General features: G+C 31.7%; 4 protein-coding genes across 4 annotated transcripts; all 4 read right to left on the bottom strand.

Moving 5' to 3' along the window:
• Positions 1–1843: 1843 nt before the first annotated feature.
• On the bottom strand, positions 1844–8192 carry LOC100251654 (UNC93-like protein 3). The gene is made up of 10 exons (XM_002273726.5): positions 7608–8192; positions 6969–7132; positions 6180–6243; positions 5963–6076; positions 5760–5804; positions 3819–4069; positions 3595–3685; positions 2932–3044; positions 2688–2811; positions 1844–2119 (listed from the first exon to the last, which is right to left on the bottom strand). The coding sequence occupies exons 1-10, from the start codon at positions 7773–7775 to the stop codon at positions 1919–1921; spliced, it is 1335 nt and encodes a 444-aa protein (XP_002273762.2). The 5' UTR covers positions 7776–8192; the 3' UTR covers positions 1844–1918.
• A 3629-nt stretch (positions 8193–11821) lies between these two features.
• LOC104880080 (putative RING-H2 finger protein ATL53) lies at positions 11822–12553 on the bottom strand. Its single transcript, XM_010655406.2, has one exon. It carries the CDS (start codon positions 12524–12526, stop codon positions 11822–11824), a length of 705 nt encoding a protein of 234 aa, XP_010653708.1. The 5' UTR covers positions 12527–12553.
• A 4449-nt stretch (positions 12554–17002) lies between these two features.
• Positions 17003–20107, bottom strand: LOC100256760 (pentatricopeptide repeat-containing protein At3g53700, chloroplastic). Its single transcript, XM_002272907.5, has one exon. The coding sequence runs from the start codon at positions 19873–19875 to the stop codon at positions 17557–17559; it is 2319 nt and encodes a 772-aa protein (XP_002272943.1). The 5' UTR covers positions 19876–20107; the 3' UTR covers positions 17003–17556.
• Positions 20108–21145: 1038 nt separating this feature from the next.
• Positions 21146–23735, bottom strand: LOC100263646 (actin-depolymerizing factor 1). Its single transcript, XM_002273922.4, has 3 exons — positions 23487–23735; positions 21866–22131; positions 21146–21726 (listed from the first exon to the last, which is right to left on the bottom strand). Exons 1-3 carry the CDS (start codon positions 23637–23639, stop codon positions 21576–21578), a joined length of 570 nt encoding a protein of 189 aa, XP_002273958.2. The 5' UTR covers positions 23640–23735; the 3' UTR covers positions 21146–21575.
• Between the last annotated feature and the right edge of the window lie 241 nt (positions 23736–23976).

The raw sequence follows: 23976 nt of genomic DNA, 5'->3' as shown, positions 1-23976 counted from the left end.
AAAATCCATTTTCATTCTCTCTTTTCCTAAATTTATTTCCAGTCTTTTTTTTTTTTGTTTCGGTTGGATTCCAACATAGATTTAGGTTTATTTAACAACTGTTTTTTTAAATAATTTTTTTATTATTCAAAACAAAAAAAAATACAAAAAAACACATTTTACAACTAAAAACTATTTTTTATTCTTTTTTTTCTTAAAAATATAAAATAAAATATTTTAAAATAACATCATTTAACTTTCTTTTTTTATTCATGTAAGATAATTAAAATTAAAATATTATATATAAAAATTATTTTTGAAATATATTTAAAATATATTAAAAAAATTTAAGTTTTCAAACAGATTTTTATTTTACAAAGATTCAATAATATATTCAAAAACTATTCTAAAAAATTAATTTTTTATAATTGTTTTGGAAAAATGTTATAAAATAGACATTTAAATTTTCATAAAGAATAATTTTAAAAGAAATCAAGTCCATTTTTTGCAATTTTTATTTTAGAAATTATGAAAAAATAAAAAAATAAACTCGATCATGTGCATAGGAGTTAAAGCTGCACCTTGTCACTAAATGGTTATACAATTAAGCATACCTTCCATTACACGAATATATGTCCCTTTTATTGCTGCACAATAACATTTTCGGGTCGAAGGTTGGTCACCAATAATTTCCATCATCCCTTGATACGTCGTAAAAAGCACCTTCTAACGGTTAGTTGAAGGCACCCTTTGCATTTTGTGAATCTAGGTTTTGTCTTGTATAGAGTGATCTCCCATTCGCCAAGATGGAATCCCCACTGGACCTAACCAAAGAGCTATTACTTGGGATAACTTGCAAAAGGTTAAGCCCTATTCGTCGGCTGGTCGAGAAAAATAGAATGTATCGAACTTTCGTCATCAATTAAGATTTTTCTGGACTCCAATTAGTCGCCGATTCAATTAAGATTCCTTGACTTTAATTAGCCACCAATAAGGTTACTACAAGGTGTCCAACTTTGTCATCCCAAGTTTGGAAAAATATCAAGTCTCAACATGCACGTTGTCGGCTTTCAACTAGCTAGACTTTAACTTGGTTGACCACTTCAATGTTAGTCATCCGAGCCTCCTAACTTCCCCCATTGATAACAGGCATCCAACATCACATTTCAAAAGGATTTGGTCCAATTCCTCACTTTTCAGGCATTGGCTTCAACTTCTATTAGGCTAGCATACTTGTAGACCCTTGTGAAATATATATATATATATATATACACATATGTATGCATGTATTACGAGACAAAGTAACTGCAACAAAGGTATGAAGAAGTATGTATAGAGTCCAAAGGGGTTCCTTGCCATCTGTCCTATTTCTTATTTACAGCCGCTCTCAAGTGGTTGCAACTTGCACAATAACGCATACCATGGTGTGCAGCCGTAGCCCTACGGGAAATTCCAACATTTATTATGCACCTTGTTTTTTCTCAACTAGACTTAATCTCGCACCCCACCGTTTCCTAGACATCTAAACATCTAGGAGAATAACAATCCGCCCCAAAAGATGGAGATGACAACTCCACCCCAATGTAGTCAACTTGAGGCATGTTGAGAGTGGATGGTACCCCTCAATTATTAAAAGAGCCCATACGCGTTTCCATTATTATTATTATTATTATATTTTTTGGGTTATAAATTCTTCCCACAGAAACACCCTCAATAACAATTATTACAAGCTAAAAAGGTGCAGAGATGGCATGGGTAGGTAGACCAATCTCCCACTTGCATTTTGTGAATTTTCAATTTTCAATTTTAAATTTACCTTGAAAGGCCTCACAAAACTGCTTTGGGGTGGATTTTCCAGACGAGATACAGAATAATAGGCCACACTCCTTGCATAACACAAAAGCGCATACATCACTTTGGAAGTAACATTCATTACATATTAGCTTGCTACCTGTGGAGAAGTAGAAGAGGAGAATGCTCTCTCTACCTTATGAGTTAAAAAGAGAAAGGCAGAGAATGCAGTGAAGAGTGAAGCAAGCATCACCACCAACATGGCTTGCAGTGAGATGTATGGGCTGAGGAAAAAGACAACTGAAATTGAAGCACTCTGCCACACCTTGTATTGTGCAAATGCTCCTTCCTGTCTCAGATGGAATAACAAAGAGTAAATGCCAGTTGTCAATCATGTAAAAGGTAAGAAGTATAAAATTATTGGTTATGATCATTTCACTGGGTGAAACCTTCCGCAAACCCCAAATGATAGGCTTCATGCTCCTAAATTAATCCATGTTAGCATCTACTTCTACCGATTCTTTCACTTCCTCTAGAAAGAACAATCACCTCTAGGGGGAAACTCTGGGCCGTTTGTCTCTATATCTCCAACACTATTATTTTCTATCTAATGCAAAAAGGGGTCCCAGCTTATGCCATTTATGAAGCTGACAGGAACTCGACATTTGGGACTGGTAATTAGAATACAAGAGCTCTTTCCCTGAGAGAGGGAGAGAGAAAGAGTTGGGAAATACACCCACCATCAACTTCATTGGCAGTTAAGATTCATACAAGAATATTGTCCCTTCATTCAGACTATGAGAAGCATGGTTGATATCACACAAGTTGAAGTTTTTACAATTACACCAATTAATGTTGTTAGGACGTCAAAGGAAGTCACACCAAAAAAGGCTTCAATAAATAGAATATATTATTACCGTATCATTCTTGAAGAGAATCCCAATCAAAGCATTAATCTGTGTATTGAAGACTCCATCACCAATGCCCCATATGGCCGCCATGAGAAGTGGGTATATTGTGCCAAGCACTCCACTAGTTACCCTGTAAAACCACACAGTATAAACAAGGAGTTGTAAGTACAAAGGTAATTTCAGATTGGATCCTTGAATCAAAACTTCAGGTTCTATAAAACTGGTACAATTATATCACAAGAGAACTCACCTGTATTTCAGTAGAATCCAGAGCAGCACAATAACCTGAGCAAAAGCTCCGCCTGAAACTATCCAAGTGATTGACAATAGACCAGACGTGAGTCGACCAGCAGCCAGTGAACACTGATACAAGTTAAACACACAAGTTGAGACTGAACAGCCAAAAAGATTGAGACAAACAACAAAATAATGTACCAAAATGTTATTTCCAGGTTGCTGCACTTCTACAAGTTCCAACCACAAGCTTAGCCTAAAAAATATGAAATTGTTCAAGTAAATAATAAATTATTCCAAATTGGTCTTTTTTCACTATTCTGCACTCCAAGAAAGCATGGGATTACACAGGAGCTAAATTACCTATTGCCAGATTCATCAACTAATACCATCAAGTTGATAGATGTCCCATCACAAATATAACTGCTCAAGGAAGAAAAATAGAAAAGGATGCCCCCGCAATATCAAAGGTTTCTTCTTTGTATTCCCTCCTCTTTCATCAAAAGCTGAAATTTGTTTAAACATTCACCCCCCCTATTTTTACACTTTGATAAGATTTAGGATAAGGAAAAAGATCCTCTTCCAAAATTGATGCCTATCAAATCAAACCCATTCACTGGTTTTGCCAGCTATTTCAGTTAATAAAACAAAGGCAAGCAATCTGCATTACTATACTTACAATTGCATCAAAAGCGCCAAATACTGCCATTGATCCACCCACACCAGACACTCCAAGTGCGGGAGTTACTATATATTTGGTGAATTCAGCCCTAAAGGGAAGAAAAGAAGTTCCATGTTTAATAGAGAGATGGAAAAAGGGAAAACAGGAGCAAAAAACCATGCAAAGTGAAATATAGTGGCTACAAGCTAGTACAGCTCATCATGCTTTGAATGAGTATTTACCATACAAATGCTTGTTGTAAACCCGAATAGACAAAGAGGGGGATGATCAACAGCATCCGGACATCAAACAATGGAGTGATAACTGACTTCGACAGAGACACTGCATAAGAGTAGAAACCAACAGCAGGTTCCAGTGATCCCTCCTCTCCTTTATTATCCCTTCTGCGTAAGAACCACATGAGTATGGTGCCTAAGGTCATGCTACAAAGGAACACAATGAATAATAAAGTTGTCCCTCCAGCACTTCCCTTCTGCAGTGATGTAAAAGAAACCAAACCATAAGAATTGCTCCAAAAGAATTTCAAATTGTAAACTTTGAACTAACAAAGTGATGCATGTGATAGGAAAAACGTCGAGGTTTAAAAACACCATAACTATATGATGGTGTCAATCTAGCTACTGTTTGGTTTTGAGTTGTCAAATAAATAGTATTCAAGCGCAAGAAGTTGATCATGATTTTGTATGAGCAAAGAATTGCTTCTCGACCAAAAGGTTCTAAGGTGGGTAAAAGACTCCCAGAAAGTCTACCCTAAAAGCACCACTTCAAAAGAAAATTCCAACAGACAACCTCTATCAGCTCAATGCAGAATTAAAGAACCTATTATCACATAGACTTTGTAACTCCTAATAGAACTGGTTCATATGTATCAATGCATGCATGCCTCAGAGGCTCATTGCTAAGAATGGACTCTAAAACCTACTGCCCCAAGAACATAATTAATGATAAACACCACCAAAATCCATCCTCAGTCAACAGTGATTATCTTTATTTTCCTTATTTCATTCTTTTGGTAAAAAAAAAAAAAAAAGTTTTTATAGGCTAAATTTTCATTGCCAAAAGCAACTAGGTTATAACAAATAAGAAGATCGATAGTGGATTATTTTCCTGATTGTCAAACTTAGAACTGAATTTAGAAATTCTATTCTAACTTACAGTTCTAAAATGAGAAATTCTATCCTTCCAGAAGTAGAACCTTCACAGTCATACTACTGGACTTAAATCACAAGAAGATCTATGTTTTAATTGAACTCAACAAAGTATGTCAGTGCAACAAAATTTGTCATAAAGACCATTTGTCCTTACACTATGTTAATCCAAATCAAGTGGAAAATAATTATTTTTCTTCAATAATCAAATGCTAACTTACAGTTCTAAAATGAGAAATTCTATCCTTCCAGAAGTAGAACCTTCATAGTCATACTACTGGACTTAAATCACAAGAAGATCTATGTTTTAATCAAACTCAACAAAGCATGTCAATGCAACAAAATTTGCCATAAAGACCATTTGTCCTTAGACTATGTTAATCCAAATAATTCAAACTATTATATTTTTGAAAACTACTAAATAACTATACATAAGAGATGGAAAATAATATTTTTCTTCAATTAGGAACATAAATCAAGTGCAATCCCTATCCAAAACTACCTAATAACTAAGATCGGATAAGAGATGCATTGTGTGCACTGACTGCCAGATGGAAGCAAAATAAAGGTAATGATTAATTTTGGCAAAACGCGTGCATAGCTTTAATTTGGGTTGTGTGGCGGGAAAGAAATGCTAGAATATTTGAGGACAAAGATAGGAATTCAGAGAATCTTTGGGACTCCATTCATTTCCTTGCTTCTCTTTGGGCTTTTTGTTCCGCGGTTTTTAAGGGCATTCCCCTTAATGTATTACAACTAGATTGGCTAGCAGTGTGTAGTTCCAATGGGACGGTATAGTCAAGGGTGCTTGTGCATGGTTGACATAGTGTAGTGTCTTGCTATCTTTTTGGGTTGTTTAGTTTCACCTTTGGCGGGAGGATTCCTCATCCTCCTATTGTACTTCTTTTTCTATCAATATATTCATGTGTGGTTTCCTATCAAAAAAAAATAATAATACAACCAGAAATCTTGACCATGCAAACAAATAGTTGGAATTGTGATTACAACACATACCGTTCCATCTTTCAATAGAGCAAGTGTGATAAGATTTCCAGCAAACTGCAAAATTTAAAATAATAAAAATTACAAAAAAAAAAGGAAAGAAGTGTTACAAATTGAAGCATACACATATCAAGTCCAAATTGACCAAGAATGAATGCAGTCTTATGGAACTAGCATACAGTTCAAACTGTCCAGAAAAAGTTCAGACCCTTTACCTGGTGGCTGGCAAACATTCCCCAAAACTCCCCATTGAAGTTACCAATTACTGTTCCTTCATGTAAGTTATTGTCATTTGCATGACTACGAGCAGTGGCAGTGAGATATGTCCCCTGATAGTACAAAATAAGGTGAAGAAAGAATTTAAAGATTAATTACTGTCACTTCATTAAAAAAACAAATAGTTGAAGGAAACTTAAAATATATGGCTTGTACCTGTCCGACCCATATCACTGAAGCAGCAAAACCAAGGTATACAGAAGCCGGAACCATCGTGGACCTACAAGAAGAATCATCCAATATTCTTTTAGTGTCTTTGGTTAGAAATTAACATGAACTTCAACACAATGACTCCAGATCATATCAAAAATCCCTAAAAAAGACCAGGTTTCCTAATAATTGCAGGATCTGCTAGGCTACATAAGATTCAAAATATAAATAGTAAGGTTTGAATGAAATTCATTTTATATAGATTTAAATTCCATTTGACATACATGATTCAAATCCTCAATGATAGCATGTACAACTAGCTACCTCAGAAATGAAGCCCATACAAGAAATGAAAAGAAGAATAAGCAACATATTCACATTCAACTTTTTTAAAGGGGAAAAAGGGTGAATATGTGATCAGCATGAAACAGACCCCTAGAATAACCCTAATAGATGAAAGAAGCCCCACTTCTAGAATGTTTCTTTACCCCAAAAAATTCTGTTCCACTGAGTGATTGATTGACTAACTCAGAAAACAAAGATTACAGGTAAAGACAGGAGTAAAAAAATCAAAAGGCTCGGTTTGGTCAATGAGAAAATATGGAATCTTACAGTACTTGGGCCCAAAATCCTTTTGGTTTACTTGAGGTAAAATCTTCACTTCATAGAAATCAAAACTACATGAAACATGAGACTGAAAATTTTTAATTCTATTCCTTTCCTCAGCAATCAAAGATAGGATAGACACAAACTCAACTCAATAATCTAATTCTATCAATGCTGAGAAAATAATACCATCTTGGTTTCAAATTTGCAGCCATGAATAACCAGTAACCAGTAGTCCCAAGAATCAGAGCATTCTTTGACCCCATCATCCGTACCACCAAAGAAGCAATTAAAGAGAAAATGGTGAAGGATAGATACAATATCCCCAGCGCAATAGTTCCCAAATCTTCGTCCTGAAATGAAAATCAAATCCTAAACAGTCAAAATGGGCCAAATAAAGCAAACATGAAGTAATTGAAAACTCTGTTTAATTACTGAGAATCAATTTAGTTTCCTGATCCATAAGGAAATGAGAGAAAAAAGAGGAGGAACTAAAACAACCGGGAACATAAGCATTTATTTGGTTACTGAGAAAGAAGAGGAAAGTAAAAGAAAACAAAATTTTGATCCTTATATTTTTCTGTTGTTTTTGTTCCCAAATACTGAAAAAACTCCACTGATTCATTCATTTGAACTTCTCTTCGTTTCTTTAAAGAAAAAACAAAAAACAAAAAACAAAACAAAACAAAAAGAAAAAGAAAACTAAGATTTGAATTACATAATTTTCCTCCTTTTTCTTCCACAACCAAGTGGCACCTAAGGTTTTAATTATATTATCCACCAGATCGTTGACAACCAAACAATTAAATTCAAATAATTGAAACTCACAGTGTTGACGGAACTCTCCAGATTCTGAGTAGCTCCATAAGCAAGAAAGATCAATAAGAAGGAACAACTCAAAATATGAACGTCTCTAGTATGGTTCTGTAGGGTTTTACTCTGCGAGTCGGAAACAACGAGTGGTGATTCTTCGTCGCGAGAATCCACAGAATCCATAGCTTCGAGTTATCAATTCAATTGACCACAGACTCGCTATAAAACCCTAGACCTCTGGGGTAAAGTCCAAAAGCATATGACCAAAACAAAGTGTATCGCCGGCAAGAACTTTGAGAGCTAGAAGACGTGTGAAAGAGTTAGAACTTGGAATAATTTAGGCGATGAAAACCTAAGGCCCATTTAGTTGTTGAGAAAAAAATGGGAAAACGAAATGAAGGTCCAAGGATTGTGATTTTTCTTTTTTTTTCTTCCGACGGTTTCTCGGTGACCAAACACAAGTTAGGAAGAATCTGAGAATAAGACAACGGCAATGGAAAGCATCGGGGAGGAGAAAGGCGAGGCTCTCATATCATAATTGTTGTTGTTGGGTGCATTTGGGCCGCGAGGCTCTCATATTATAATTGTTGTTGTTGGGTGCATTTGGGCCGCTGGTCCATGTTTTTCCTTCTTTTTAAAGTGCTTTTTTCTAATAATTTTATTTAAAATTATTATAATATTTAAAAAGAAAGTTGTCGGGCCAATTTGGCAACACTTTTGGACAACAATTTTCTATTTTTCAAACCAGAAACCGTTTTTGTTTTTTTGTTTTTTTCAATAACAAAAAATAGCGTTTTTATATAACATTTTTTAATTGTTTTCGATTATTTTCAATTATTTTTTAAATTTATTTTAAAAAATAATTATACAAATATATACTATGATTAAAAATAAAACTATAAATATAAAAATTATTTTAAAAATATATTTTAAAATATTAAAATTATTTAGGTTTTTAAAGAGACTTTTATTGTTACACATTATTTTTCAAAATTATTTTAAAAATCAGTTAGCAAGCATGCTATTGCTTAAGTTAAAAATAAAAAATAAGTTTTTATTATTTTTAAAAGGAGATATTAAACACATCAATTAGTTAGATACATATGACATTTAAAAAAATAAAAAGTATTTTATAAATTATTTTTAAAAATCATAAAATAAAATACTTGTTTCAATAAAGTTTTTTTTCAATATTTTTCTTATTTTAATTTTATAAAAAAATTATAAATTTAATTTATATAATATTACTTATATTTAATGTTGGTCTTATTAAAAATAAAAGAAGTTTTATAATTATTGTTAGCCTAAGGGTTCTTCTAATCAGGTTTTGATGATAACAAATAATGATTAAGTTACTAATTAGTTTAAATTGTAAATAATCTCAAGTATTAATTTGAAAATTCATCGTTTGGAAGATCTTTAATCATAGAAAACAAATGTAAGATGAATGGATGTGTGCACTTAGGTTTTACATATCATTTCATACATCTTTGATAAAACTCGTGTTTTAATGAAATTGTAACTTTAATCGTTGAGGGGAGATTGTTGGTAGATGGGACGGTTAAGTGTATCCATCAACTCCTCTTGTATTCGTCGTAGGCGTTTGAATGAATACATTATAAGGTTAGGGTATGCGCCTTTCCTAACAATAATTACTTTTAGGATAGTTAGTAGTGTCTTACGTCCTACAATTATAAATAAATAAATTTTAATAAAATATGAAATCTTAATATTATGATAAAATTATAATTTATATTTTTTATTAAAAATATTATTTTACTATATATTATAAAAATATGGATATTAATATCTTTAAAATGATATTTTTGTTATATAAATAATAATAATTAATTATATCTTATTTATATTAAATTTAAAAACAAAAAAATTATTTTTATTTTGAACTAGTTTTGATTTAGTTTGCAATTAATTAAGTTAGCTTTTTGCATTTTAAATAATTTTTTAAAATTTAAAAATTCACTTGATTTAATGTCTATTTAACTAGTATCTTTTATTTTTTATTTTTTTGAAAATATAGTATGTGGACAAGAAAAACAATAAAGTCATTATTTATTATATACTAATTGTGGTCTATTATTTTTGGTAATGATTAAAAATATTTTGTGAGTTTGAAATTAATTTTAAAAATTATTAAACTCATCAATAAATTTAATGTGTTTTAAAATCAATAGATTTTTAACAAATCCAATGCATCTAACCTTGTTAATTTGGAGTCTATTTAAAAAAATTTAGAAAAATATGATCCCTAAAGAAGATAAACTTTAGAGTTATTCTAACCAATTTTTGTCAATAAATTTATATTATAATTCATTATTTAAATTTTAAAATATTTTTAAAAATTATTAAACTTATTAATGAATCAAATATACGAAATTTTAGTTGCTTTTGAGTTTAATTTTTTAGTGAAAATTTTTCAAAAATATATAATTGTATATAAAGAAAGAATTAATAAAATCACTCATAATCAATTTTGTCTTGTGAATTTTTAGTGTCAATTGATTTGATTTTGAGTTATGCCACGATCAAATGCTAATTAGATGTGTTTTTTAATTTTAAATTATTTTTAAAATTTAATAAATTATGGGAATAAAAAATTACAGAAGTTAAATAACATTTAAAAAAACAGAAGAAAACATATTTAATTTTTTTTTATATTTTTCCATGAAATGAGAACAAAAGAATAAAATATACTATATCATACTTAATTTTTTTTATAGTTTTTTTAAAAGTTATTTTTCATTTCTTTTTTTTTATTTTTAAAAAGATGCTTATTCTCTTAAAAATTAAAAGAAAAAAAAAAACAAATTGGTGAATCTAGTTCAATTTTAATTTGTTGAAATCTCTAAGACCGAAATGTCTATTATTAAAAATCCAAAACATTTATGTTTGGTTTTTAGAAAGTTGTAAGGAAAGAAAAAAAAATATTAAAAAAAATGATTTTCTTATATTTGGTTTTATGATAAAAAAATATAAAAGAAAATAAAATATAATTAAAATCAGTTAAAATTTTATACATTTTAAAATTATTTAATATTTATATAATAGTGGAAATTAAGTGAATAAACTTGAAAAAACATATAAAAATAATTTATTGACTTTGAATTTCTTTTTTAATTTTCTTTCCTTTTACTTTTCTTCACATTTTTCATCAGATTTTCCAAGAATCATGCGTACCCTAAAAAATCAACCAATAAATGGATTCTTTTATTTAGAATGATGCATGTAACATAGCTCTAAGGGGTTGAAAAGTAGATCCCATGGATTTCTCAAGAATAAAAAATTAAAACCTAAATTTTGATGAATAAAAAATCTTTACTATATATAAAATTAAATTTACTTTTTCTAACTTATCTTTATATTTATTCTTATGATCAATTCAATTTTTGTTTTTTTTTTTTGCAATTATTAAAGAAATTTATCTATTCCAATACTTAGGTTGATATTGTAATTTGAATGTGAAAATGATTCATTTTTATTTAATTTTATGATGATCATATGATATATTTGAATAATATAAGCATTGTACGTAATATAAGGTTAAAAATATTATCATTTTTTATTTTAAAAAAAATGTAATAATTATTTTTTAAATATGGTTTATTTTGAAATTCCACATAAATATTTAAATTTCTTATAAAATATTTAAAATTGTATATGATAAAAGCAAGAAATTTAAATATTTCCTAAACTCCGACGGCTGCATGTGAGAAGATATTGTCTTTACGGTAGGCTATGGGGCCATGGCTGGCGATGGAGGGGAAGATATGAGATGGGTATGGTGGAGGGTGAATGTGGAATGCAGTGAACTGGAAGAGAGAGAGAGCAGCAGCTTGGAAGGTGGCGGTGCATGGACTGTGGAGGCGTAATGGAGATGGGCAGTGGCGGCGCGTGGTGATAGAGCCAGAGAATAAAGAAAACTCACATAATTTTTCTTCTCCAATTTATGGAGGAAAAAAAATATTCTTGTACATTTTTTGAAAAATATTACTGCAAAGAAACAATATTGTTAAGATATTTAATACTCAATGAAGGCTAGATTGTGGAGGAGTATTTTAAGCATCCATAAAAAAATTGTAGATATAATGGAGCAATATCCTATCTTAATATACCCTTCTTTTATTATAGACATTCATATAAAATAATTACAATCGAATGAGAATTGTTACAATGATTAAAATTCAAGTAATTAGAAAAAAATTACACGTGAATCAAGCAACTGACTTTGGCATTTCAAATCGACACAATGGACACAAGTGATTATACTCTAACCACTTCACTATACAAGGAGTGTGATAAACATGTGAGCATGGCATTCGTACAACTTCTTCCATTTCACTTATAAACTCTTCCAAACATATCGAACACCGATCATCGAGTTTCATTTTTACCTTTTCCAACTTATCAATTGATGATTTGGTTGCAGGTACTATCTTGATGGCTTCATCTTGCATTGATGTTGTAACAACGGTGGCAAGTCTCTCATTATCGATTTCCTCAATTATAAGTTCCACGAGTGGTCTACTCACGTAGGTGGTAACATTCATAATGACTATAAAGATTGGCCTCACATTGGGCATGATCATGGATCGAGCCAAACTTGCGACTTTGCATATCAGAAGTTGGGAGTATGCATGGGGGATCCTTTCTAATCTAAGCATCTGATAAATGATTGAATAACGAGGATCATCTAAAATTAACTCCTGATGACGCACAATTACAGTGTGTTTCCCCAACAAGTACTGCTCTTTATTAAAAATTGCAGTCAACTCACCATCATTGTCTTGTGCTCGATCCATCTGCCTCGATGTCTCCGTGCCCCAAACATGAACTGGAATCACATTCCAACGCACAACCTCTTCATTGTCACCCAGAAAAATTTTACATACCCGATACCCAACTCTGGACCACGACATCTTCAATCAAGTAGAAGAAAAATTGGAAGACACTATGGAATGTAAACAACAATAATGACCTTGAGTTGTGAGTTGTATATATTTATAGTAGTTTAACTCTTGGGTAGTCATAGAAGGAAAGTAGGAGTTAGACGTGGAATAGGAAATAGACTTTGTTTCCTAATAGTACTCTACTTCTTAGTTAAAAAGAATCTATACCCTTGGTTCATTAACTAAGAAATCCAATTAATAAATAAACTAATCACATCATACTCCAATATAGCATTTTAAAATATTATATCAAATTTATGGACCCGTATAAATTTTTTTTTTTTTTTAAAGAGAATTACTTAGTATTTAGGTATAATTTTTTTAAAAAAAAATATTATTGAAATATGGACCCGTATCTTCTAGGTGTCCCCTTCACCGGAGAGACTTGTTTATTGGGAGTACTTACTATTTTGAAAAAGATTTATTTATTTGGAATAGTTACTATTTTGAAAAAGATTTGTTTATTTGGAATAGTTACTATTTTGAAAAGGATTTGCTTATTTGGGATAGTTACTATTTTGAAAAAGATTTGTTTATTTGGAATAGTTACTATTTTGAAAAAAAAATTGCTTATTTGGAATAGTTACTATTTTGAAAAAAGATTTTTTTATTGTTTCTGAAGTAGTTACTTATTTGATTTTTTTTTAAAAGAAAAATAAAATAAGAAAAAAAAATGTGTGACTCCCAAAAAGTAAAAAAAATAAATGAAGTTTTATTCACAATTTTCCTCATATTTTTTCTTCTTTTTTTTTTATTTTTAAATTTTTATAATTAATTAGGCAATATATAATAAAAAAGATCAATAAAAATAAATTATAGAGTAAAAATTAGCACTAGGATATGATATGATAAGATATGTATATCCAAATATATCATATCTCATTAAATAGAATATGTTTTCTAATGGGATATGATATCTTTAGATATACATAAAATTTTAAGGTAGTATATTCAATATAATATACTATGTTGTATTATATTTATATTTAATTTATGAAATAAAAAACATATATTATTTTCATAGTTTAAAATAAAGATTATATCACATTCAAATATTTTTTATTTAAAAGATGAAAATTTTGTTATGTTTAATAATATTCATGATTAAAATATTTAAACTTTATAAATAAAAAATGTTTTATAAATTTTTTTAAGTTTTTTTTAATCATAAATTTAATTTATAATAAAAAAATTATTTTGTAAATTGTATATATAAAAAAATAAAAAATTCATAAGAAATAAATTTTTGATATATAAAATATGTATATCTCATATATTACCATAAGATTAATATATCCCATGTAAGAGGAATTAAAGAAAAGTGGATAATATATTTCATCACTTATCATATCTCATGTTTGATTGAATATAAGATAGGATAAGTAATGAGATAACTTATCACATCATCAATCAAATATGAACTATGATATAATATCCTCTCTCTTATCCTATTACATGTTATAAACATGATCTTAAAGAAATATAATTCTAATTTTTAGTTTTTTAATTTACTTTTTAATGAAAGATTAGTTCTTATAAATAAATTAAATAAAGTTTATTTTGAATTCTAATTTTATTATATTAAATAACCAAAAAAATATTTGTAACATAAAATAATTAAAAATTAGTGTTTGATTTCATTTAATCCTAGACATGGACTAAAATGGTTTTTTTTTTTTTCCTTTTTTTCAAAATTTTAATTTGTTTACATGAAGGGGCTACTAATAAAAATTTTGATTTAAAGATTGTAGAGGAGTTATTTTAATAATCATGCTTAACATTACTTAAATGACAAAAATTTGTAGATATAATCGAGCAATAAATTGGATTTGTTATCTTATCTTAATATATACTCAATTTCTTTTATTACAATCATCCAAATTCACTAATAAGGCATTCTCACCCTTCTTTTAGTATACTCATTCATATCAAACAATTACAATTATAAAAAAGTTGTTACAATGATTAAAAATAAGTAGTTTAGAAACAAAAAGAAAAAGAAAACTATCTATGAATCAATCAATCGACTTTGGCATTTCAAATTGGCATAATGGATACAAGTAATTATACTTTAACTACTCCACTATGCAATGAGTGTGGTAAACATGTCAGCATGACATCCGTGCAACTTCGTCCACCTCACCTATAAACTCTTCCAAATATATCAAACAACGATCATTGAGTTTAATCTTCACCTTCTCCAACATATCAATTGATGATTTAGTTGCAGACACAATCTTAACGACTTCATCTTCCATTAATGTTCTAATAGCGGTGGCAAGTATCTCATTATCAGTCTCTTCAATTACAGGTTCTATGATTTGTCTATTCATATAGGTGATAACATCCCTAACGACCACGAAGATTGGCCTCACATTAGGCATGATCATAGATCGAATCAATCTAGCAACTTTGTATATCATTAAGCGGGAGTATTCACAAGGGACTCCTTGTGATGTAAGTATTCGATAAAGGATTTTGAATCATGATAATTATCTAAAATTAACTCCTCATGATGCACATTGATCGTGTTTGCTCAACAAGTGTTGTTTTGTTGTCTTGCGCTTGAACCCTGTATTTCGATGTCTTAATGCTCCAAACATGAACTGCGATCATATGTGAATGTACTACCCTTTCATTCCCTAGAAAAGCTTTATACATACAATTCCTAAGTAATGAAGACTACGCAAAAATAAAAAATTAAAAAAATTAAGACACTAAGGAATGAAAAAACAATAATGAACTTGAGTCTTGAGTTGTATATATTTATATTGGTTTGACTTTTTTGATTGTGTAGTTGTAAAAGGAAAGTCAGAGTTAGAGATGGAGTAGGAAAATATAGGTTGTTTTCTAGTAGAACTCTATCTTATTAGTAGAAAAGATTTTATACCCTTGACTTGAAAACTAAGAAGTCCAATTAATAAATAAGCACAAAAATAAATTCAAAAAACTTAATTTGTAAGCATGCTACCCCATAGGCAATTGGATCAAAGTCACAACCACCCACGTACCTCACAATCAACATGAATATCATAATTCATAAATATTATATTAACTAATATATTATATCAAATAATAAAGAATGATATTTTAGGATATTAATAGAATAAAATCAAATAATTTTTAAAATCAAATATCATATCTTATTATTTTTGGCAGCTTATTTTATTTATTTTTTAAAAGTAAAAAATAAATATTTTTTATTCGTCATTTTCGTTATATTTTTTATTTTTATTTTGCTCCAAATTTTCATAATTAAATACGGTGCTTTTAATTAATAGATAATAAGAAAATCAATAAAAATAAATTATAGAATAAAAATTACAACAAAAGAGAACAAAATTTTACATAATATACTGTATTACTTTTTTTAAAAAAAAAATTCAAAATCATTCAAAGTAATATAATCATGATTTTCTATTTCACGTTTTAGTCTTTTAATAAAAAATTATTTCTTATAATTTTGAATTCTAATTTTATTACATTAAATAACTAAAAACAAAAATTTTATTTTAAAATAAAGTTTATTTTAACATAAATTAATTAGAAATAGTATTTGATTTAATATAATTCCTACTCATCATCTAAAACATATTTTTTTTTAGAATTTAAATTTCTTTACAAGAAGGAGCTAATAATAACAAGTTTTATTTATAAAAGAAGAAATATTTTTAATAAGATTACTTAATAATAAAAATCTTTATTTTTCTAAAAGATAAATATGAAATCAAAAATTTAATTGCTATGTTTTAGTTAATTAAAATTTTATATTATCAAACCTACTTAAAAAATTGGATTCATCATTTTTTTTCCCCTTATAATTAAAAATATGTTGTTTGGTTTGCAATTGGAATTAGAAAGAAAAATCAAATATAAAAAATGTTTTCAAATTAAAGAGAAAAATACATATAAATGAATATGTAAAAAGGGTAAAAAAAATTATTTTGTTTAAAACTTTTTTTTTTTCCTTTTTCTTGCCCCTCTTATCTTCTTTCCTTTCTCCTTATCCTCATACATTGGTTGATCCAAACGGAAGATTAACTATTTAATTTCTTAATAATTTTAAATTAAAAGGTTAGGTTTGTGTAAATACATTTTTAAACTACAAAATATCAAAGAATTTGATTTTTTTGAAAAATGAAAAGCTATCTAAACCTAAGTAAAAAATGAAATTCTCATATTTTTATCAGTATCTTAACGTAAAGTTTTAATATTTAAATTAAAGAAACCAATGAAATTTGAAAATAAATAAATTAAATATAAGAATAACAAAGGTATGAAAGAGGCTGTTGTGTTTCCAATTAGTTCATTCTTGAAAAGTCCTTAAAGGGAAACCCTAAGTTAACCCTCCTTCACACGAGATATATAATTATATATCACTAGTGAAGCCTCAGCTTCAGTTAAACATACAAAGTCCAGCACCTGGTTGGGATGAGCATAGAATAATGTGCCAGAAAATGCTTTTCTTATAACAGCAATGATCTTGCAATGTTATACCACATGAAGGATGCAAAAAACTACCAACATTTTATCTAAACTTGACCCAGGTGCTCGCCTGACCAGTTTTGCCAAATGATCTATGCTAATTACACACCAGGAAAGATTTTTTCCGTAAGCATCAAGAATAAGAACTAGAACATATGGCCATATTCCATTTTGCTTGTTCTATGCATACAGAAATAAAACAAATGTTGGCATAGTACAAGAGAAGTACCTGAGTTTTCTTTTCAGATAAAAGGATGAAATTCAGGAAAATGAATCTTCCCTGCAAGGCCAGCCAAAAACCAACAGTGCTACAAGGTATTGAACCACCTCATAGAACAGTTGAACATATGCTAATTCCTCAAAATCTTTATTCCTTCCACACTGCATCAACAACCGGATCATAGGGGAAAGCAGACACTTCTTGTTTTTAAATTTTATCTCATTTAAGCAGGCAGAACATGTATGATTTTATCTTCTCCAGCAGTTCACCAGGTATCAGTCCTTAAATTTCATCTTCACCAGAAAGCCTTTTTGGGCTCTCGGCTGCTCAAGATACGGCCCAGGGTGGCCAATGCATCTTGAAACTTACGGATTTTAAGGAAACCCATTATCATGGAGACCTCACTGTCTGAAAAATTCGCTTGCTTCATAACCCTATTGACAAGCTTAATCAGAGTGTCTTCCATGGATAAAGCACAAAGCCCTTCAGCAAGCATTAAGAAGGAAGAGAAATCTGGAAGGAATCCTTTGTCAGTCATCTCAACTAGAAAATCAACAGCTTCTCCAATCGGTCCTCCTCCAGAACAAAGCCCACGGAAGACAACTTTATATGTGACAGCATCAGGAGGATCACCCTTCTCCATCATTTCCCTAAAAAGGCGCACAGCTTCACTTGTCCTCTTTTCTCTAAATAATGCTTTAATTACAGGATTATAAGTCTGCGGCGCTAGAACCATTCCTTTTAACTGGACAGTTCTGAGAAGCCTACTGGCAAGCTCCACTCTGCCTGCCTTACTCAGCCCCAAAATTAGTGTACCATAGGTGACTGAGTCCGGTTCACAACCATTTGAAGTCATGGTTTGGACAATATCTGCTGCCTTTTTTATATCTCCTGCCCTGCAGAAGTATGTGAGCAGAGAATTGTAGGTGAACTTGTCAGGTTTTAATCCTTCCATTAGCATCTGGTCCATGAGCTGAGCAGCCTCCTCCACTCTCCTGTTCTTACAAAGACCATCAATGAGGGTATTATAAGTCACCACATTTCTTGAAATACCTTGGAGTTCCATCTCATCAAAAATCTCTTCTGCTTCTTCAATTCTCTTGTTTTTGCAGAACCCATCAATCAAAGTATTATAAGTCACCACATTTCGTGAACAACCACTAGATTCCATTTCTTTCAGTAGGCTCAAAGCTTCCTCTAGTCTCCCTCTAGAACAAAGGCTGTCAATCAACATATTGTAAGTAAATTCATCAGGATGGCAACCTTTGGTCTTCATCTCCTCAAACAGTTCCATTGCCAATCTATGGTTATTAGTCAAGCATAGACCTTGTATCAAAGAATTGAAAGTACAGACATCAGGTAAAATTCCCTTGCTTGTAAGAACACGAGCAAGTTCAGTGGCTTCTTCAACTTGATTCTCCTTACACAAGGTGCTAATCAGAGTGTTATAAGTGACTGTATTAGGTGAAAAATCCCGTAAAATCATCTGATTAAGAATTTCCACGGCCTCTTCAACTTCACCTAATTTACACAGTCCAAAGATCAAACTATTATATGTAAATATATCGGGATCAAATCCCTCCTGAAGCATTACATCCAAAATTTCAAGTGCATGCTTAACATGTCCAATCCTGCACAAACCATTCACCAAAGAATTGAATGTAAATCGATCAGGACGGAATCCCTCGTTCGACATTTCATCTATGAATGACAACACTTCCTCAATTCTCCCTTCTTTGCAATACCCATGAACCAAAACATTAACTGTCACATTGCTAGACGGGCATCCTGCCGCCACCATTTGTTCTCTAATTCTCAATGCACCATTCATGTTACCCTCCTCAATAAACCCTTGCATTAAGGTCGTGAAGGTTTTCTCATCTGGTGACAAACCATAACTACCCATCTCCTCCATCATCAAAATTGCTGGTCTAATTTGATGTGCCCTACAAAGGGCCTTTATCAAAATATTAAAGGTCGTCACATCTGGTTTAATCCCTCTACTCACCATTCTCGAATTGACAATTTCAACTAATTTTAGCTTGTTTCCATCAACAAGTACATTCAACAAGAAATTATAAGTAAATGCATCCAGTTTCAATCCAAATTCTTCTTCCATAATATCAACAACAGCAACAGCTTCATCAAACAACTCAAACTTGGCGTAACTTTCAATCAAAATCAAGAAAGTACCTCTACGAATCTCGCAACCCGTGTGCTTCATCTCCTGTAAGACCCGCCTCATCGAGCCAAAACTCCCGTCTTTTCCAAGCTTACGAAGAACCTCCTCGTATATCACTGAACTGGGCACAAAATTGGGCTGCTTGGATGCCCAATCTAACAGGTCAAGGATGGAATCTTCGTCAGATTGGCGGCGGAGAGCATCGCGAAGTTGTTTAGGGGTGAAATTTTGGGGGAGCTGTGTAGTTGGAGAAGGGGAGAGAGTAGAGAAAGAAGGTGAGACAGCTTGTTGGTCATGGTGGTGTGTGGATGTGAAAGAGATAAGCTTGGAAAAGGGCTTGCAGTTGTGGGCGGAGGATAGAGTTGGCGGTGGCTGGGTTAGAGTGTGTGGGGGAGTCCAAGGGTACCATTTCAGACAAGAGGAGAAAGCCATTGAGGTAATTTATCAAACATGTGATATGCAACAAAATTTCATGAGCTACTCAACCAGGAAGTGGGAACTGACTAATTCGAGGAGGAGGAAGTGAGGGATGGATTGGGATATTTTTACAGGGCGCTGGAAAACACAACGACGCCGTTTTAAGCAGGATTCTGGATTCTGCGCTGTTTTGTCCTTCCCATCAAAACGCACCGGTTTTTAATCCTCTGCCTAAAATGTGTCAAATGAATAAATTTGGAAGTTATAACCAAATTTAAACAAAACTAGGTTTGGTACACGTGAAAGGCGCGTGGACGGTAAGATGATAGATCTAATAATATGTAAATTCCTTTTTAATTATCTAATAAAAATTATAAGAAATAATTTACAAACGAATGAAATAAAATTTTTAAGCTTTTAAGAATTTGTGCTTAAAAACAAATTATAAATCACAGCTAATCAAATTTAATTTTTATTCTTTAATAAATAAATAAAATCTATGCAAACGTTGAATAATTGATTAGTCCTATATATACAATTATAGTAAATTGTCTTATCGGCAAACTTGGCTCTACTCCAAAAGCAAAATTCCTCTTCCTCTCTTAACACCAAACAATGAATGCAAAATTTGCATAACTTTGAGAAAATTCAAACAATGAATCTCGTTCACATGGTGAAGATTTACACCATGAACATCAAGGACAACAAGAGAGCCCAACTAGTGACAAAACCCCCAAAAACAACAAAGCAACTCATGTCAAATATTCTTGACCCTCATTGAAACAGCGGATGATCAATCCTTAAACCTCACCCATCAAAAAGGGAAAATCACTCCTTAAACCTCAACATAAAGTCAATTAAAACTAAATGACGCAACAGGGCTCCACTTTCAGCTACTTGGTTTCACTCCATGAGTTTTATGAAACACAGAATAATTGCAACACAAACAAGTAGGACCGACTGCCTAAGAGACAGCCAAGAACAAAGAGTTATGTAACCGTTCCTGGCTTTAAAGATTGTTGGGGATGGTTGTCTCTTCAAAATATGCACCTGCAACAAATTTGGGTGAATCAAGTCCACAGAGCAAGCTCTTATTAGAACACAAGAATTCATTCATCAGTTCACGTTTTATCCCTAAAATAAAGCACCCAAGTTCAGTACGGTTGTTGCTGTCCTTTTGCTCATCATTCTCACCCAAACAATGCACACAAGAAGAGTTTTTAACAAATCATCCTTCGCCACACTCGGAAGAGAAAATTAACACTTAACAAAGAACAGGAAGAAATGGAAGAACGGATATTAGTCCTCTCAATATATTTATCTGATCATCAAACACAGCAACAAACCAGCCACTGGCAAGGCATAACAGCATGCCATTTTTTAGCACTCAAGAAAGATAAAAGAGGGTCAAATATGAATTTAAAATTTGAAAACAAACTAAAGGTGTCGTCTAACCCCCCACAAACTGTTACATATTAGCTTGTAGACATCAGACTACAAGGAGACACTCGATGCATAGGTTCTACAAATAAGAAATCACATGATATACCGAAAAACACAGATGTTGTTCAAGATGAATAAAAGAGACTATTCTGTAGAACTTGGAAACCAATATCATGTCTATCCAAGTTCACCATCCCACAAACTATAAACATTTCTCACTCAAAAGAAGACTGCCTGGAGAGATGCTTCATCGCAATGACTACAGTTCATATTCAGCAGGCACGGCTTCTAATAACATCAAGGCCCATCTCAGTTGGATCGGTTGCTTGCAACTCCACCTGAATCCCATCAAGCTCTCTCTTAAATCTGTCTTTGGAGCTTGCATAAATCATCTTGCTTCTGACCCTTGATGAATCAGGGCACCTTATAAAAAAAACAAATGAGGTATAACTACATAAATAATCAAGAGATTTTCATAAAAGTGCATAGGCATAACTACACTAAAAGCAGTTGATCAATAGGGCACAGATGATTATACATATGGCTGGAAAATTAACGTTACCATGCAATGAAGAAAATCCTGCTTTTCTGGCAATTCTCTTCGGTCACAAAATCAAAATCATAGACAGCATATCGACACTCATCAGCAGGAAGACTTGCAGTGAAATCTTCGTAGCTTTGAGCTGGCTCACCAACCTTTTCAACAACAACTTGCTTTTGCTTCTCCTCGATCTTGAAAACTATGAAGCGGTAAGTTCTTTTTGCCTTCAGTTCTAAGAACTTTAACTTGCAATCATCATGCACAGCCATACCTGATGCTGCATTGGCCTGTTATATCATGACATTGAGAACATTTGTAACCAAATGAAGCAGAAAAAAGCATGCTCTAAATTTAAGGTGAAACAGTAACCACCCAATCTCTAATGAAAACTTAATGGAACCTTCAATTAATGTGGCCAAAGCATTTTGATCATGAAAAAAGGAACGGTCACATGGTTTGAAATTTAAAAAGAAAGGACAGAGAGCAAATTGATGATAATATCATCACAAGTTTTGGTGTAGAAAATCATTGCTCTATCTTGTATTGGAGTATCAATCGAGTGATTCCAAAGTTTCTTCTGTTCCCACCTGTCTTTACAATAAGGTATCCAAAGGTATCCAAAAAGACAAAACTATTCCCATTGCACTTTAATGCAAAACAAAGACAACCAAAAAGGATAGATCCTTGAAATTCTATTAGATTTGCAACCCGGAATGCTTAAAGAGGAATGCAAGCGGTCCTCCCCTAAGCCCCCAAAGAAAGGGCAAAAACAAAAACTTAAAATGCATGCTAAAGTTTGGCACAGAAAAACCAATAAAACCAACTTTTTCTAAAGGAAATGAAAAGAAAAACACTTACAAATAGTAATACACATTTTATTTTTCTGAAATTATTATTAGGCATTTAATTTTTCATAGCTCATTCTACAAGAGAAACAAACGAATCCTAAATATTTACAGCTCAAAGAAACTAGATCCGCCTGCCTATGAAAAGCATCTACTACAAATATCAGATCCAAATGCACATTTCAAGAATAAATGAATAAATAAATCACGATTGGAGGATATCTGATTACAGCCAGTTGGCTGGTTAGAGACAACAGATCCACAACACTGCCATTAAGAAAATGCTAACCAACTTAAGGAAAATTCAATGGACAACAATAGTGCGAATCAATGAACAAATCATCATCATGGGATATTTCAACATACATGATATCCACAACGCTATATATATATTTCCTTAGATCTTAATCCAAGTTTTTCACGTCTGCAAAACTGATTTCTGCAATTTTTCGGATACTGATATCTGTAATTTTCTTATCCATAATCGATCGTATCTCTATGTTCTCAAAATATTGATAGGACAATCTTCTTTGATCATCGCACATATCAGTTTAACCGACACACAAGGATATGGATATCAAATCAAAACCGAACCAGATCTGCTAGCCAATCAAGCATAGACAAACAACTGATTCAGTAGAAATCCACAAAACATCACTAGAATTTCAGTCAAAATTAGCATCAGATAATAGATCGGTGGCAGATCAAAAACGAATTCAAACAAAGTTCAAAAAATGGAGAGTGAAATCAAAACCCTAGAAATCCAGAAATGGAGCAAAATAAAGTGAACCCCTCACCATTTTCGCTGTACGATCGACGACGAGGACCGAGACTTGAGAGGATCTAGCGTTTGTAGACAATATAGAGAGCCCCTCCGATGACGAGGACTCAGCTGAGGAAGCCTTTTTATTCGGTGCCACACGGGGGAGGATTGTTACGGTGATACTCATCGCACTTAAACGAAGCGTCCGAGACGGTACTCAACCAATGAAATGACGACACGTCGTTTATGGATTTTGACGATGCAAGGGAGGGGCTGTCGAAATAGTATTTCTTTAACGAGTCGGCTTCACTGGAGTCAGCTTTGGTGGTCCAGTATGATTTGAACAAGATTGTGATGTTGAAACGACAGCGCTTTGTTAAAATAGAAATTTGTTTGTTCCCTAAACTAAATTACAAATATTTGTTTATTATCGGATCAAATTGGAAAATGCTCTAATAACTTCTAATTTCATATAAAACATGTTAAGGTTTTTTGTATTTTGCTGGATAATCAGAAAATAAATG

Source organism: Vitis vinifera, chromosome 8, assembly GCF_030704535.1.
Source record: "Vitis vinifera cultivar Pinot Noir 40024 chromosome 8, ASM3070453v1".
Classification (NCBI taxonomy): domain Eukaryota; kingdom Viridiplantae; phylum Streptophyta; class Magnoliopsida; order Vitales; family Vitaceae; genus Vitis; species Vitis vinifera.
Note: the sequence above shows the minus strand (reverse complement) of the source record. Positions and strands in the feature narration are given on the sequence as shown.

What these genes read in the sequence shown, in the direction of transcription:
- LOC100251654 (XM_002273726.5), bottom strand. Translation starts at nt 7,775, where the DNA reads ATGGATTCTGTGGATTCTCGCGACGAAGAATCACCACTCGTTGTTTCC. An exon ending in CTCTATTGAAAGATGGAACG is followed by an intron (nt 4,070 to 5,759) that starts GTATGTGTTGTA and finishes ACATCACTGCAG; the next exon opens with AAGGGAAGTGCTGGAGGGAC. An exon ending in TTACAACAAGCATTTGTATG is followed by an intron (nt 3,686 to 3,818) that starts GTAAATACTCAT and finishes TCTTCCCTTTAG; the next exon opens with GGCTGAATTCACCAAATATA.
- LOC104880080 (XM_010655406.2), bottom strand. Translation starts at nt 12,526, where the DNA reads ATGTCGTGGTCCAGAGTTGGGTATCGGGTATGTAAAATTTTTCTGGGT.
- LOC100256760 (XM_002272907.5), bottom strand. Translation starts at nt 19,875, where the DNA reads ATGGCTTTCTCCTCTTGTCTGAAATGGTACCCTTGGACTCCCCCACAC.
- LOC100263646 (XM_002273922.4), bottom strand. Translation starts at nt 23,639, where the DNA reads ATGAGTATCACCGTAACAATCCTCCCCCGTGTGGCACCGAATAAAAAG. An exon ending in TCGATCGTACAGCGAAAATG is followed by an intron (nt 22,132 to 23,486) that starts GTGAGGGGTTCA and finishes ATGATATAACAG; the next exon opens with GCCAATGCAGCATCAGGTAT. An exon ending in AGGATTTTCTTCATTGCATG is followed by an intron (nt 21,727 to 21,865) that starts GTAACGTTAATT and finishes TTTTTTTATAAG; the next exon opens with GTGCCCTGATTCATCAAGGG.